This window comes from Diorhabda carinulata, chromosome 5 (genome assembly GCF_026250575.1).
Source record: "Diorhabda carinulata isolate Delta chromosome 5, icDioCari1.1, whole genome shotgun sequence".
Classification (NCBI taxonomy): Eukaryota; Metazoa; Arthropoda; class Insecta; order Coleoptera; family Chrysomelidae; genus Diorhabda; species Diorhabda carinulata.
The window spans coordinates 5,064,908-5,078,716 of NC_079464.1; the positions used below are offsets into that span (position 1 = coordinate 5,064,908).

A 13,809-nucleotide genomic window follows, 5' to 3' on the forward strand; every position below is an offset into this window, starting at 1 on the left:
ATATAAAAATTGTTCGATTTTTAAATTACAGAAGTTTGGAATGACAAACAAATCGAACGCATGGTATTATTTTCGATAATGTGGTCGTTGGGTTCGTTGTTGGAATTGGAAGATAGACAAAAATTGGAAGAGTTCGCCGTTTCGCATCCGTCTAAAATGGATTGGCCTAAAGTGCAAGAAAACGAAACTATATTCGAGTTCGTCGTGAATCCGGACAATGGAAGGTGGGAGCATTGGAGTGTCAGAGTGGAACCGTTTATATATCCTCCGGATACTGTCTTGGAATTCACGAGCATTCTTGTACCTAACGTAGATAATGTGAGAACAGCGTTTCTTATACATACCATAGCGAAACAATCGAAGGCTGTATTGTTGATTGGTACGTAATCGATTTTTTTGGTTCATTATACTACAGGTGAAAGTTTTCATTCATTAAATTTTAAACGTTATCTCCAAAAACCAATGTTTATATTTAATCGTTGACGATAATTTCTTCGGTGTTTATGATTGTAGTGCTGTGATTTATACTTTTTGGTCCAAGACATTTTTTTTGAATACGAATTGTTTTCGTTCTCGCAAATTCAGACTTGGAACTTTTGAAATGGTTAAAACCATCGGTTGAAACTCGTAAATTAATCGCAAGTCTTCATAGTCTAGGCAAAATTAACCGTACCATTAACCACCGAATTGAAAATGTCTCGGTACTACAACGTGAAAAATTACGTATCCACCAGGAGCTTTGACGATAGAAAACGGCCTCGAAATACCTCAACAGCTGAAGATTAACGTATTATATTGATCAGTAAACGTGATCGGGGTCTCACGGGCTCAGATTTGGCAGCTCAGATTCCTAATGAGGACTTCTAAAGTGAAGAGGAGATTGAGAGAAGCTGACCTTTTTGGAGAATTACATAGCCTTACTTGGAGATCGTATTAGTTGCTTGAAAAATCTCACTGTAGCCCAACCAATACAAAAGCTGAATTAGATTTTATTCTTGGTGAGAATGCTCTTTCATTATCAACAGTAAAATATTGGGTAGCAGAGTTTAAACGAGTGGTACGACCAAATGAGGTCACGACTATTGAACTGTTTAAGAAATTCCACAAAGCGGTACTGGGTGATCGTGGACTGAGAGTGTGCAAGCTAGCAGACATAGTAGGCTTTTCAAAAAGTGCAGTACATCGCCTATTAACTGAAAATTAGGATATGAGACAGCTGTGTGAAAAGATGGGTGCCGCGTTTGATCACGATGGAACAAAATCATGAAGATGTTTCCATCGAGTGTTTCATAACCATGGATGAAATGTGGGTCCATTGCCTCACCCTCAAAACAAAAGAACAATCAAAACTATGGATTGAAAAGAGGGAACCGGCTCCAAAAAGGCAAAGTCCGTCCTATCTGCAGGTGCTTCTGGAACCATCTATGTATACTATTGTTTGGTTACATTTATAAGAGATCTAAGTTCTGCTGAGTCTATTTTTGTTCTTGTTCTCGTGGATCTGAAGCTGGCCCCGTTCTTGCTTTTTCTGCAAAACCAACACCAGGGCTGCAAGATCAAGAGCAGTCTCGCTCATTACTATTTTTATTCTTTCTCACAACTAGTTAGTTTGTACAGTTTTGTAGTCCGGTTTGAATTATGTGATCTGCCACCATATGGTAGAATCTAAGGTTATGTTTTTTTAACAAATTATTTCTAATCTTTTTTTGGTGATATCTATTTTTAAATCTACTCCTCAATTAGGAACGTATTGATTGCTTTCGATGGATAAGCATTATTTAGAGTCAAGAGACTTCATTTGAATAGTACTGTCATTTTTTTGCATGAATCTTCTTATAGGCGAACCAGGAACCGCGAAAACTGTAATGATAAAAGGATATTGTTCAACATTCGATCCAGAATTCAAGTTGAACAAATGCTTCAATTTTTCTTCTGCGACAACACCTAATATGGTTCAGGTAAGTATGCAACACCATAGAAAAACCTTTGGATTAGTATTATATTCTATATTTCTTCTAATCTTTTATCTCTTCTTTCTCGGTTCATAGTTAATCTGTCTGACATCATTCTCCTTTCCTGGTATTTATTTTATATTTTCTGTCTTTATCTTATCACTTTTATCATTTCATATACTTCGTCTTTCCAACTGATGTCCGTTTGTACGAACTTCTCTTACTAAGTATATACGGTGTTTCAATGAAAACAAGAATCCCTCTCAGAAAATTGACAAATTGATACTAAAAATTGTGACCACTTCAAGCCCCAATGGTAGGAATTACGACATATAATATTGGACGTCCAAGTTTTTTGGTTTCTTTGATGTTTAATGAAAAATTCAACACCTTTATACTGAAATCTATGCAATTGAAAAATGTGTTTAGTGCAATCTAGATCGCAAACAGAAGATCATTATCCTAACCAATAATCAATAAGCCATTAAAGCTCTAAGATCCTAACTAGAAAAATTAAGCGAGCTAGGCAAGAAAAATAAAGTCCTTCATGGGATCCGAACACTTCTGTGGTATCAGCTACAGAATACAATGGAAAAAGCATTTAAAGAGAAGGCAGATAGGATCAAAACCCATTATTGAGACCACCTACAGAGGCTGAGACAGGTAAAGATTCTTCTGGGCAACTATAACCAGAGTAGGTTTGCCGAATGTATCAATCTAAGAAAGAACAATCTACGAATACTTATAGGAATTCTATCGGGGCACTGTGCACTGTCGCCTCAACAAACACTTGAAGACGCTAGAGCTAGCAGATAATGCGACGTGCAGCGTTGGTTGCACAGATGACGAAATCCAGAGCACCACACCTGGAAGAGCAAATAAATGCGTTTGTGAAAGGAATGATCAAATTAGCCTGCTCGAGAAATATTGATAGTTATATAGGTTTGATTCCCTAATAGAGAAGTTTGAAGAAGATTGATGGCGACGTTGACGTGCAATGATGCAGTGAATGGTGTTCTACTCGACAGGTTCGGTGCCCAAATAGAATTTTAATCCTCACCAACTCTCAACTAACTTTCGAACAGTACATAATCCCCCCACATTATGCTACACTCGTGAAATTTTGACTCAGAATTTCCGAAGACTTTGTACAAGTTATAGAAAAGGTTCTAGTTACCGTATCCTTAGCCTGTGGATTTATTTTTGTGGAGTAATATAAAATCTAAAATATTCGTATTTCTTGCCTGCAGATGCTGCACACCGAACGTATTTGAAAATTTAAAAAAATCTTTGAAATAGGTTGTTGGAAGGAGGAATACTCTCGACGGACGTTACTATTTCGTTGAAACACTGTGTATATTCCAGGACGTAAAAATATCAAGAATGTTAGTTATTTCATTTAAATCGATAAATATTTTTTCCTAGCTTACTTTAAATTAGAGGAGGCCAAAAATCGAGATGATTTACAAACGTGAACAAATCAAAAGGCTATTAATTTTCATTGGTTAGGTTATGAATGACAATGAATTTTTATAGGTTAGATAAGGTTACGTTGTTGTGAATGATTTTTGATATTGATTGGTTAATTCATAAAAGACATTAAATTTTTATAGGCTAGCTCGTTATTAATGAAGATATGCATCGATCGCACTGAGGTGATTTAAATGTTTCTAAAAATAGACGCTTTTTGTAGTTTTTTCTCAGCTGTTGAGACTTGACGGTAGACAACGTCGCTAATGACACCTGTCAGGATATAATTTGTTATCGCTTTTATGGGAGGTTGTCCAATTGGTGAGTGACGTCTCCGACTGACCAATTTACTACTTGTCACAATTTAAACAAGGGATTTTATATACTACGCTAGGCAATTTATTGGTCGGTATTTAGTAAAAAAGATTCAATATTAAGGTTTTGACTGTACGCTTGACTGACTATCTCAATATTGTGTTGTTTAAAGATTCCAGAATATTTGGGAGTAACCGACTTGATATTTGCAGGGGATATCGGTTCAATGTTAAAGTCAGTGTCAGATGTATTATAGTTTAACACACAAAACTGAAATATATCTCAACACAACATCCATGTTGTTGTAAATCAGAGAATATTTTATTCCCGTTATTTACAAATTTACATAACAAAAGTAGGAATAAAAGGAATTAAATGGGACTGATTATATGATATTACAAAAACAAATTGTCACAAATATAATAAAAATAAATCAATTGCTTTGCACTAAATCAGACATAGAATGAAAGACACCTCAAATATATCATCTCAAGATAAAAATTATGAAAAATTCACAAGCAAGGAATTGATTTATTCTTATTAAATAGAATAAATTATCACTTAATGATAAACAAGGTATAAAAGAACTCATTTAATTAATTAATTATTATTAGAGAATTATCGAATCCTACGTCGACAAAAGAGTTGGTACAACATATGGACCGCCAGCTGGTAAAACTTTGACCGTTTTTATTGACGACATTAATATGCCTGTAATTAATGATTGGGGCGATCAAATAACGAACGAAATCGTTAGGCAGTGTATGGAAACAGGAGGTAAAATAATCAACATTATTATCTACGCTTACTAGTATAACGGAGTTAAACAAATTGTTTTTTTTCCCTATAACATTGTAACTTGAGGCTATTCCTCGAGGAGTGGTTTAGGTTCAGCAAAGTTCAAATATCTCAGGTGTTATTTTGGCTGGCGCAATTTGGTAGATACAGAGCTGGAAAAAAAGGAGGGGAAGCGACTGATGTCAGTATCCGTATTCGATACGAAGTTTTGATAATCAAGATGAGAGTAAACGGTTATTTTAGAACACTGAAGAAGCTTCTGCGTAACTACCTCAATAACACAAGATTCCTGGTCAAGCTCTACAAGACGGGATTCGAAATTGAATAGTTGGACGTAGAAGTACCATCAGACAAGCAACCTGACAATCTTCTACGCAGACGACACTTCCATAACTATAAAGAAACGCGAAGACTTCAGGAAGCGGTCGTGTACTGAAACGAAGATTGTTGTTGAACTTCAAAAAGAAAAATTACGGGAGAAAAAATCATCTTAAATTGACATTTGAGGACCGCTAGTCTACCTAATAGACAAGACGAGAAAAGCGATTATCAGGACTCATCGGAATACGTAACTGAAGACCAATGACCATCCTTATTACCATTATGATTTATGCATCTGCAGTGTGGGGATACGCTGCTGTAGGTCATAGAAATCACCCTGGAGATATACCGACCAAAGGAAGATGGGAAAAATCACGGAGGATACCACTAAAAGAATATATAAATATCTGAGGACTAATCCGATATCTATATGGAGGAGCTGACAGATTACACCAGGTATACAGTGAACTGTTAGATGCTTATGGCTAGTGTCATTATCGTAAAATTTCAATACCTGTAAATGGAAAAACGGCTTTTCCAGAGACGCTTCTTCAAATTGTGTTGTCACTGCCCGTCGATAGAGCGATTTTTATGGGATGTCAAAGATGAGGCTCATCATAACAGAATGAAGAGACATTTGTCCAGCCACTCGAAGATATTTCTGGGAAATAGTCTCGGGCCGTGGCCGCCATACACCAGTATGATGGATCTTTTTATTGTTTAGGTTTCTATAGTTTGGATAAACCCGGCGATTTCTCTGTGATAGCCGATGTGATGTTCCTGGCGGCAATGATTCATCCCGGAGGCGGAAGAAACGACATACCTCATAGACTCAAGAGGCAATTTTGCATTTTCAATTGTACTTTACCCAGCACATCAGCTATGGACGTCATTTTCAGTAAGTACATTTCGATAAATTGACCAATATTCGTTCAAAAATTCGTTTTCAAGGTCAAATAGCTTGCGGATATTTCTGTTTGGAACGATTCAATGAAGAAATATCCGAATTTATACCGAAACTTGTACCGCTCACAAGACACTTGTGGCAAAACACCAAGAAAAAGATGCTACCGACACCCGCTAAATTCCATTACGTATTTAATCTTCGAGACCTTTCGAGAATATGGCAGGGAATATTGACGGTGCAAGTTCTAGAATGTCCTGATAAAGCTAAAATGCTTAAATTGTGGAGACATGAATGCACGAGGGTTATATCCGATCGGTATGACGATAAATTCGCCTATATATTTCTTCTTTTCGCTTATATTTCTCGTTTTTGAAGTTTTACTGAAGATTCTGATCGCGAATGGTTCACGAAAGCGTTGAGAAAGCAAGCGGAAGAAGAACTCGGCGATGATCTTGAATTTTATCCGGAAGAAGAAACTTTTTGGGTAGATTTTCTCAGGGAACCACCCGAAGCGACTGGGGACGAACCGGAAGATTTTTGCTTCGACGCTCCTAAAATATACGAGGAGATACCGAGTTGGGAATTTCTCAAAGAAAAATTATTAAGTGAGTTGTTTTTCACCACAAGTTTATATTGCCACGACTTATTTTTCTCTCCTAATAGGTCTTCAACTAATTCCACAATTCTTCTCCAAAGGTTTCGATTCTGTACTTTGCACTCCAATTCGGCTCTACCTCTCTAATATCCTTAAAAACTGCACGCAACTATTATTTCTTTGGCCTTCTCTTTCTTCTTGTACATCCTTTCCCTTCTTCAACGGTTCTTTTTGCAAATTTTTTTCCCGGCATCCTTTTAGTATGCCCCAACCATTTTACTCCTTGGACTTTTCTGAATCTTCTTCAATTCTTTGCTAGTTCCTCTTCATAGTCCTTCATTTGTTTTTATTCCTCCAAAAATTTTCCGCAGCATTTTCCTTTACTATATAACCAGTTTTGTTTCTTCAGCCTAATTTTTCACTTCCGTATTCTATTCTAAATAAAACTCCTTCGATTTTACTTCTTTCGGCTATTATCTTATTTATTTCTGTCTGATCTTCATTTTTATTTGACAGTGTTGATCCCAGGTATACGATTTCACAAACTTTTTTTACCTTATATCTTGTTTTCTCTTAGTTTCTTCTTAATACATAATTTTTTGCAGCCTCTTCTAGTTTACAGAATGATCTTTCCATTCCGTTAAATCATCTGCATATGCAATTATTCGCTGTTTTGTTTGTTGTTTTGCCGACACCAGATTAAAAGCCATCGTCGATATTGGATCTTCTTGTTTTAATCCGATTTCAATCCTAAATTTGTTTGATACAATTCCATCAATCGTTAACTTCTATGTGAGATATCTTATGTCATGATCCAACTTTAGCCAAATCCTTGTACACCACATCAAAAAGTGATCTCAGGCATTTGTTGTTCATTCCAAATTTTCTCTATTATTCTGCATATATTCCTTTTTCTTTATCTTCCTCGCCGTACATGATAATCCCATTTCCTCCTGCACCCTTATGGTGTTTCAAATTTTCTATCTGTTCCAAGATTTCTCCATCATTTGGTTCCTCCACGAGATCCTCATTTTCTTTCGTTTATATTGTATACTGTTTGTTATTCTAGCTTTTATGGCTTCGTATAACGACGCTATTCGAGGCAGTCCAATGGATATGGTGTTTTTCCATGACGCCATGGTGCACTTGATGATCATTTCTAGAATAATCAGAACGCCACGCGGTAACGCTTTTCTTGTCGGTGTTGGTGGTTCGGGAAAACAGAGTTTGACACGTCTATCTACTTTTATGGCTAATTACGAAAGTTTCCAGATACAACTCACAAGGTAATGTATATAAAAAACGTGGAGTTTTCTTCAACTCTTTATTTTCTTTGATTAATTAACGTTGTGGGAGTCTGTCGGCGAAAAACTGTTCTAGGTGAGATTATGTTGGACAGCTCGGAATAGCCTCTGCGTAATAGTGTCGATAAAACAGAGTCTGGTCAGCGTCTTTCTTCTATGCTCTAATCTGTTTCTGATCAACTCTGGATCTCCTATAAGTCGAATTGTTCTCTTTTGTTTTGATTCGACCATCCTCAGGATATACTTGGGAGCCGAGTTCCAAATGTACGAGCAATGCTCTGAAGATGGATGAATCTTAAACTTGTAGGGGATTAGAAGCTATTGCGAAGCTTGGTCTTAAAGAGGACTCCAAGTTTGTGTGAAGCTGCCTTAGCTAATTCAGTCACCTGACTATGAAAGGACATATTGCTTCCAACCTTAACACCTAACAAGCGAATTTGCGGTGATGATGATCTTTCATGTCCAGTCAGGACCAAATATTCAGTTTCAGTGCCAGCGGTCTTTATAAAACACAGTCTGAGATTTTTCTACAGTAAACTCAATTAGATTGCTTCCATTTCACTCCAGAATGCTCTCAAGATCGGTATTCATGATGGGGATCTTAGGATCTTACATCTTAGGCGAGTTTATTGGGCGGCTTACTTGAACGACGACACCATGTGCTATAGATCGAGTTTGCAGTTTTGTCGAGTAGATCGTTGATGTACCGGAGAAAGAGAGTAGGTGACAGGATGTTATTCTGAGGAACAACAGCGATGACCTTGAGCCTTTCCGAGGTGTCCATAGACAACGATACGGATAAGGTCGCGTTGTACAGATCAGGGTTTATTGTCAGAAACTAGCAAAGTCATCATTTTGTTTGGGGTCTCTGCTTGGTTCATTGATAAATTGGGTCAGTTCTCGAATGAATCTTCAGCTTCCTAGCCTTCATCGTCAGTTGTGTTGAAAAAATTCCACCAGCTGACGTGGTGAACATTAAAGTCAACAGCGGTGACAATATCTGCGTTTGGATGGTTTGATTGTATGTGTTCTTTCAGTTTTGCTCTAAAGCACATAAAAACTGGAAACCGGAGACATCTGAAACCGGACAAACTTGAAACCCATTCACGTCGCCTAGATCCGATGCGGTGGTATCTCACCGGGCGATGCGACTGGGCTACATCTACCCCAGTAAAACTATATTTACAAATCAACAAGATATAGATTGCTTCACTTTATACAATCCAATTATCTGGAAAACTAAAATTTATCTTATCTAAACACAGTATCGATGTATATCATAAATTGGAAAGTCGCAATCCCCGTTATTTATAAATTTAACAAATATTAACAAATTTTTATGTTATTTACTCCATACCGTGTTTAAATTGTCCAAAAAAGTACATGGGAATAACTACGCAATATCTAGAAAATAGAATGAATGATCACAAATATCCTAAACATGCATCAACTAAATAAACAAAATAATATTTGTCCTAGGTGAAATTTGATTTAGATTTAACTTTCCATAACTAGGTGTGATCCCAATGCAGCGCTATCAGAAGCAAGATCAAGGCATCAATTGACTTGTCTCGAAAACTTCTTGAAATTGGTCATAAATTTCTCCATTGACTGTATTTTTAACGATTTCTGATATATTGGGACATAGAACGTTCCGAAGCAAGACTGATCCCTTGCTAGACATATTTACGTTGTCATTTCGAGAGTTATCCTATACAGGAAATCCCAGAGTTGACAAAGGGGCCAAGCCTGTGCCAGTCCTTGGAAGCCTGGCTTAGCCGTACCTGTATTGGCCCATGCATGGGACAGGCTACTTAACTCAGCTTTGGCCATACCAATGATTACCCAAGCTCGGACCAAGGCAGGGAAACACAGCCTTGGTCATTCATTGGCCACCCAAGCTTGTAAAAGCCTGGGTATCCCATTTATTGTCAACACAGGCTCGGGCCTAGGTTGGTTGACCCAGACTTTGCCATATCAATGATTATCCAAGTTTGGGTTCAAGTATTTTCGACCAGCACTCCGTCGGCAGCCATACTTTTTTTTAACGTGGCTCTGATCAATTCGATCTCTATTTAATTCAGTGTGTGTGTTTCTTATTATTATTTACTAATACTAAAAGTGGCCATGTCTGATGCGTATCTTCGAGTTCAAAGATGGCGTGCATTGAATAGAAAAAAAAACTAACTCAGTGTGAACGGGCGAAGCTTAAATTATTTAAGTGTGAACATCAGCTCTGTGAGTGAGGTTAACGATAGTGGTACAGACTTGGGCAATCTACAAGCGTTTAATAATCATAATTTGGATAATGATTCTATAAATTCTAGCGAGTGCGATTTTGACAGCAGTAGTAATAATAATTTAGAAAGTAATAGAATAGAATAAAAAATAAATAAAGAAATGAAATAAAGATAAAGAAGGAAAAGTTATGTAATGAATAAGTCTTGGTATTTAACCTTGGCCCAGTCCTGGCAGTTAAGCACGGCCCAGTCTTGGAGACCAAGCTTGGCCCATCGTTATCACTCTAGAGTTTTACCAATATTGGGCCAAGCCTGGCTTACAAGCTTCGCGCAGAGTCCTAGATAGTTGGGACAAGCCAGGGCCAACCTTGGGCACTTGGAACTTTCCTCTATGGGATTTCCCAGATATTGATTCCCAAATCTTCATTTCTTATTTATTCTTTTTCTGTATCAGTAAATTTCTTCTCATACTGTTATATTATCTCATCAGATCTTACAACGTGGGTAATTTAATGGACGATATGAGAATTTTGTACCGAGCCGCCGGTTTAGACGGCAAAGGAATGACTTTCATATTCACCGACAACGAAATTAAAGAAGAAACCTTCTTGGAGAGCGTCAATAATATCCTAAGTTCCGGCGAAATTGCCAATCTCTTCGCCAAAGATGAATTAGACGAGATACAATCTGAACTGATTCCTATTATGAAGAAAATTTTACCGAAAAAACCGCCTACCGTAGAGAATCTCTATGATTTCTTCATAACTAGAGCTAGAAGTAATTTGCATGTCACTTTATGTTTTTCACCAGTGAGTTTAACGTTGTTTCTTTCTTCTTACGAATATTTTTGTCGTTGTTTGTATTACTTTTAAAGGTCGGAGAAAAATTTAGGAGCCGCGCACTGAAATTCCCCGGATTAATATCAGGCTGCACCATAGATTGGTTCAGCAAATGGCCGGAAGATGCTCTGATAGAAGTATCGTCGCATTTTCTTCAAAAGTATAACGTCGTCTCAACTCCGGAAGTGAAACTAGAACTCATAGAAATAATGGCAGAAATTCACGACGGCGTCAGCAATTTTTGCGAAGATTATTACGACAGGTAGAAAATATCGAAAAAAAAAAAATTGTGTTTTTGACGCGTTTATTTCCAATTCAGGTTCCGACGAAGGACTTACGTGACCCCGAAAACGTTCATATCTTTCTTGGCGGCGTATAAAGTTTTATATAAGATAAAACTTGATGAAATCGGAGTGTTGGCCCAAAGGATGAAAACGGGATTGAAAAAATTGGTTGAAGCTGCCGCTAGCGTCGACGAATTGCGCAAAGAATTGGCGGTAAAAGAAATTGAAATGGAAGCTGCGACCGAAAAAGCCGAAGGGGTAAGTTTAGTGAAGCATTACATCAACACTCATAATTACATTATATGACGGGCGTTTCGTGAACCAAGTTATCATCTTCAGAGACGGCAATCCTTTATCAGTACGTGATTGTTGTTTAAGTAACTTTTAGCACAACTTCTTCAAGAAACTATTATTTATAAGGGTTGTATACCGTAGCTAGTGCGGCCCCACCTTCGGTATCGGCGTCGGTAGAGAGAGAGATACGCTAAAATCAATAAAGAGGATGGTACCGAGTCGAGAAGGGAAATCGTACCGCCAGGTCCACCGGATTGTTAGAAGAGAAATATTGGTAGCGTTTTAGTATTTGGAAGAGAAGATTAAGTTCTAGAAGAACCAGCAGTTCGTCCACCACGTATTCTACGGCTGGAGCAGAGTTTTTAGTTTTTATTAAAGAAAATTGTCGTCGATGTAATTCGACATCTGAACTTTGGAGTCAAACCGACATATAATCACGAAATGACGTTACAAAGTTTTGATAACTTCTTCCTTTGCAGCTTTAATTAGCTTCGATATTGCTCATTAAATTACAATAAATACAAAGTGATGGAACATAATTAATATTCAGACGTCGGCGAGGACTTCTCTTTGTCACTCGAGTTTTATTAGGAAGTAGTAGATTATTCAGCGTACAACCTCGATTTACCACCACTAGACATTCATTAGTTTCCATAACTTTGATGTTGGAAAACGCTTGGAAACGCAAACGTTGATGACGGGACTCGAAAATGTTCAAATGTTGATGGTGACTATTATGAAAAATGAATATTCAATATAAGTAGTTGAGTTTGTATGTGCAAGTGTTTGTATTTTTCTGAGCACTTCATCATTTTTCCAAAGTTGGAAAGGAAAACGTCATAATTGAAATAAACACGTAACTGCTCAATTATAACGTTTCCTTTATTTGTTTTTTAGGTATTGGAGGAAGTGATGGCAGCTTCAGAAATCGCCAATAAAATTAAAGAAGAAGCATTGGTAGTAAAAGATAGAGCAGAAAATCTAGTGGCTCTCATAAGCGTCGATCAAAAAGAAGCCGAAAGTAAATTGATGGCTGCTAAACCGGCACTCGACGCAGCCGAGGCTGCTTTACTAGTAAGCTCTATTCTCTATTCTCATAACGGGGTTTTATTATATTGTATACATCAATTTGAAACAGATCATCATAATATTGATTTGTCAGATTATATCATCAATTTAGTTTGGTTTTCTATGGCGTCGATTGATTAACTAATTTAGTTTTTGGCGTGTTAGAGTGTATCCACGGAACAGAGTGAGAATAATGTTTCCTTTGAATAAAAACCGAGATATTAGGCGAAAGAATTAGGAAAAATTGAGTGACGCAGTTAGAAACGAATGTTATAGCAACAATTAACAACACCAAGTCGATCAGCTCTATCACTTTCCGTACAATCTCTACGACTTTTGGCACTTTCCCAGATTCAATCTATGTTCCAAAGGATATCGAACTGATGCACTGAAATTATTACGAAAATTGATCTAGGAGTAACTTGACAACAACATCAAAAGAACCCATTTGGTGCAAATTAGAAGCAGTAGGTCAAATAATACAACAGAGAATGAAATTGACATAAGCAGTGGAGGAGACGTAGAAGACAAGGAATTTAACTATAGATCAAATAAGGCCGCGGACGAAGTACGGCGAAGCAAACATGTAAGACAAGAAATTTGAATTTACAAAGCAGCAATCAAACCTATAATGACCTGAACATCAGAAATAAAGAAATTTAAAAAACGAAAAAACTATCCGAGACTACAAATAAGAAAATTTTCCGGCGGCTTTAGAGAAAGATACATAAATCTTCAATTTTGTAGACTGTCGACCACGAAAGAGGTGGAATATCAATTTAGAAGATGAGGAGCAGCTCCCATAATCATTCTACGTAAACGCTAAAGCCTTTAACATGCGAGTATTCACCGCAAAAACTTGTCATCTCTAAAGAACCAATGAGGTATCAACGCAGACCAGAACGGAATAAATGAAGCAAAAGGACAAGCAAACAAAGTCAACCGAATATCAGGCGCACTCCTGGACATTATCTGGAATAATACCAGCATCAATAAGAGGGCAAAAGTTCAAATATACAAAGCCTGCGTTAGACCCATATTGACATATGATATAGAAACAAGAGCGGACAACAAAAGAGACACACTAAGAGGCAGAAATAGAAACACATACATAAGACACAAATGTAAAGTAGAAGACATAGTCTTAGTGGGGACGTAAACGTAGAAGAGCTTGGAACGAACACGTGGACAGGATGACCACAGAAAGATTAGCAAAGATTGCACGAGACGGTAAACCAAGTATACGACGACCTTTCGGAATACCTCCAAAAAAGATGGATGGATTCATGGATATCAACATCTCAAGGATGAAACGTTGGAAACTAAAGGTCCAAGGTCTATAATACGTTAAAGAAAAAGAAGGAAAGATGTGGCAGAAAGAACAAGATGGATCTATTATAGTGATGTGCTTTTCACTTAAAT

General features: G+C 37.3%; 1 protein-coding gene across 1 annotated transcript in view; it reads left to right on the top strand.

The window, feature by feature from the left end:
- Positions 1–13,809, top strand: part of LOC130894000 (dynein axonemal heavy chain 8) — a 73,038-nt gene that overhangs the window by 37,384 nt on the left and 21,845 nt on the right. Inside the window, exons 39-49 of the mRNA XM_057800479.1 lie at positions 32–379; positions 1,840–1,958; positions 4,352–4,514; positions 5,581–5,754; positions 5,808–6,078; positions 6,139–6,368; positions 7,428–7,644; positions 10,393–10,711; positions 10,777–11,003; positions 11,061–11,283; positions 12,217–12,393. Coding sequence (XP_057656462.1) covers positions 32–379; positions 1,840–1,958; positions 4,352–4,514; positions 5,581–5,754; positions 5,808–6,078; positions 6,139–6,368; positions 7,428–7,644; positions 10,393–10,711; positions 10,777–11,003; positions 11,061–11,283; positions 12,217–12,393 — 2,468 coding nt within the window. The remainder of the gene's footprint in view (positions 1–31; positions 380–1,839; positions 1,959–4,351; positions 4,515–5,580; positions 5,755–5,807; positions 6,079–6,138; positions 6,369–7,427; positions 7,645–10,392; positions 10,712–10,776; positions 11,004–11,060; positions 11,284–12,216; positions 12,394–13,809) is intronic.